Here is a 3,117-nt window from a genome sequence, read left to right on the forward strand (position 1 = left end):
CATCAGCACACCTGAGGGCTAATCAAGGCTCCGGGTGGCCCAGCCCAGATGCCCTGTGGCTGCCAAGGTGAGACCTATGGAGACCTAGCTTCTGTGGAGGACCCTGAAACACCTCTCATCCCAATTGTCAAGTTTTCGTATTTGGAACCCAGTAGTAAATTCAGTGACAGGCACAAAGAAGCAAAGATCATTGTTTCCTTACCCCAAAGTAAAAACTGATTCATACACTGCAAAAGAACTCCTCTGATCACAGAGCCACACAAACATCCTAAAGTACTTCCACAAATATTTCAGAAAGACTGCGGATGTTGTGGTTCACGGTAGTGACCTGGAACACCACCATCTTATTGCGCAGGAAGAGCCAGTGAGAGCTAGGTTGGGAACTCATTAAATGCCACCACATTGTGAAAATCTGTATTCACTTACCCAAAATTAAAACATGGTTCACAAAGTCAAAAAGAACTCCTCTAATCATGGAGCCACACAAAAATCCAGAGGCCTGGCCAACAAATATTAGCAAAAGGCTGCTGATATTGCGGTTCACATTAGTGGCCAGATCTTGAAATGTGGGTCCCAGTATAGCAATACTCATTCCCTAAAATTGAAAAGATGAAGCTTTTTATTAACAATCATTAACACAACATCTTAGTGGTAGTATCTATTCCTACTATAAAAACTGTGAGGCCTCTCCCCATGGTATAACCCCTGTTCCACTGTGTTTGATTCCTGTGTCCTTCATCTTGTATATACATTTTTCTAATTTAGGGAAGGGAAGAGAAATCACAAAATGCTGGAATAAGGATACAGGATGACCCATTGTAACAATGAGATGTAAAATGTTGAAAATGAACTTTACAACTTGGTGGGGGGAGGGAGGAGTTCAGAAGGTGGGGAGAGAAGGGACAGTAGGGAGAAAAAAGGAGGAAACAACAATGCTCTATAGGAAATGTACTCCTTACCTTACTCATATAACCCCTCAGTACAGTATGTTTACAATAAAAATATATACACAACACTCACACACACACACACTCACACACACACACACAAAGCTGTTAGGCCATACACTATATGGACTGGAACAAAGCCAGGGAAGGAATGAAACTGTTCAAAAAGAAGAAATGTATTATTTACCTGACTTATGAAACTGTAACCCCTTTGTACCTCATCTTTATAATAACAATTTAAAAATTAAGAAAAAATTAAATCTGTGATAATACTTCTATTACTAGAGCTATATACTCCCGTGGTTTTTCTTCTATCTACAACATTCCATTAAAACAATACGTATTTCATTCTTTTGGCTTTTTAATGTAATGCTCTTTCTTTGTGAACAATAGCTTAAAAACGCTATTCTGACTGAACTTTTATGGAATGTAACATAGTTATTCTTTTGGGAAAGGGGGTCTGAACGCTTCTTATCCCTTTTTTCTTTATTATTATTTTCTTTTCTTTTCTTTTTGCCAATCCTGGGGTTTGAACTCAGGGCCTGGGCACTGTCCCTGAGCTTCTTTTGCTCAAGGCTTTACCACTTGAGCCACAGCACCACTTCTGGCTTCTTTGTGTTTATTTGGTACTGAGTAATTTAACCAGGGTTTCATGCATGCTAGGCAAGCACTCTGTCACTAAGCCACATTTCCAGTCCCCCACACCCAATTACATATATGCTCAAATATACTAGCCAAGTGACAGTAATAACAAATATGCTGTATATACTAATAGGAGAATTCAAATGTTAAAATTTTAAATTACTAAGACATCTTCATTTTTATGTTGTTAATACACTGATAACAGCAAGTGCAGGCTCATGGGTGTTATCACAGCTATTCATGAGGCATCAACTAGGCAAGCCTGGCAAGAGGTTATCACGACCATCTCAACTACTCCAGGCATCTTGGTTTACATCTTTTGTCCCCACCATGTGTAAGGCCAGGAGAAAGAGGATCACAGTTCAGGTGGCTCTAGGCAAAATGGCAAGACATTTAAAACAGAAAGGGGTGAAGCTGTGGCTCAAGAATTAGAGTACCTGCTTAGCAAGCACAAGAATCTTAAGTTCAAATCTCAGTACTGCCAACAAAACAAACAAATAGAGAGAGAGTCCTTTCTCTAAACTACAAATAACTTTATGCAGTACATCAAACATTTAAATATTTCTACATCTACATTTCTTCAAAGAAGCCTCAAAGTTAAAAGGGGCGCAGTGTATCAGCCTTCCTTACTTTCTAAGAAACAAGCATGATGGTATGTATGAACAAGTATACAATGACTTTAACAAAATTTTCCTGAATGACAAGGTATTCTGGTAATTTCAACTTGGCTGAAACTGTCTGCATATGTTGCAAACTCTACCACTGACAAGTTGCAACCTAGATGAATATCTTCTTGTAACAAACACTTAACCTTTCAAACGTGCATTATATTTATACACTGATGCATTGAATTAAAACCCTTTTGAAAAACTACTTAGAGATTAATTTTAAGAAGTTTAAAAACACAAATATGGAACCATGGCCAGTCATACCAATTAGAGGTAATCAGGTCAGGTTCAGTCAGTAACAGGCTGTTGAGACACGTCTAAACAAACAAATGGTAAGAGCTGACCTGTGCTGACATTACTAAAAGTCACTTCTTGTCTCTGCCTATAATTCTTGCCTGTTTCACCTTTCTGGGAAGACTTATCTCCTCTTTACTGGCTCAGGTACTGGTCAGTGTATGAACTGTGCCTTTATTCACAGAAATTAGCTCAATTTAATTGTCTGAAATTTTTCTTTTAGAGATATACATCAGGCCCATGGATAAATCAAGTGTGTTTTAAGTTCTCTAACTTCATTTAAGCTTTTTTTTAAACAAGGCTAAATCACATAGGATCTAGTCATTATCTGGATTGTATGTATGCAGTGGCCACAGGTAAGCAGGTGGCATTTGAAAATGGGTTTTTCCCTAATATACAAATTCAATGCAATTCCTATTAAAATCCCAATGACGTACATCACTGATATACAGAAAACAGTCCAAAAATTTTATGGAACAACAAAAGACCTAGAATAGCCAAAACAATTCTAGGGGATAAAGACAATATGTGAGGGCTATCCATGCCGAACTTCAAACTCTACTACA

The 3,117-nt window shown here is 38.1% G+C and overlaps 1 protein-coding gene and 1 pseudogene across 1 annotated transcript in view; both read right to left on the bottom strand.

Annotated features, from left to right (window-relative positions):
* The window catches only part of LOC105990041, a 14,040-nt pseudogene extending 13,565 nt beyond the window's left edge, over window positions 1-475 (bottom strand).
* Window positions 476-478: 3 nt separating this feature from the next.
* The window catches only part of LOC105990042 (sodium-dependent glucose transporter 1-like), a gene marked incomplete at its 3' end in the record, with an annotated part of 66,588 nt that continues 63,949 nt past the window's right edge, over window positions 479-3,117 (bottom strand). Inside the window, exon 2 of the mRNA XM_013022358.1 lies at window positions 479-595. Within this exon, the coding sequence (XP_012877812.1) occupies window positions 479-595 (117 nt within the window). The remainder of the gene's footprint in view (window positions 596-3,117) is intronic.

Source organism: Dipodomys ordii, unplaced genomic scaffold (assembly GCF_000151885.1).
Source record: "Dipodomys ordii isolate 6190 unplaced genomic scaffold, Dord_2.0 Scaffold62, whole genome shotgun sequence".
Lineage (NCBI taxonomy): Eukaryota > Metazoa > Chordata > Mammalia > Rodentia > Heteromyidae > Dipodomys > Dipodomys ordii.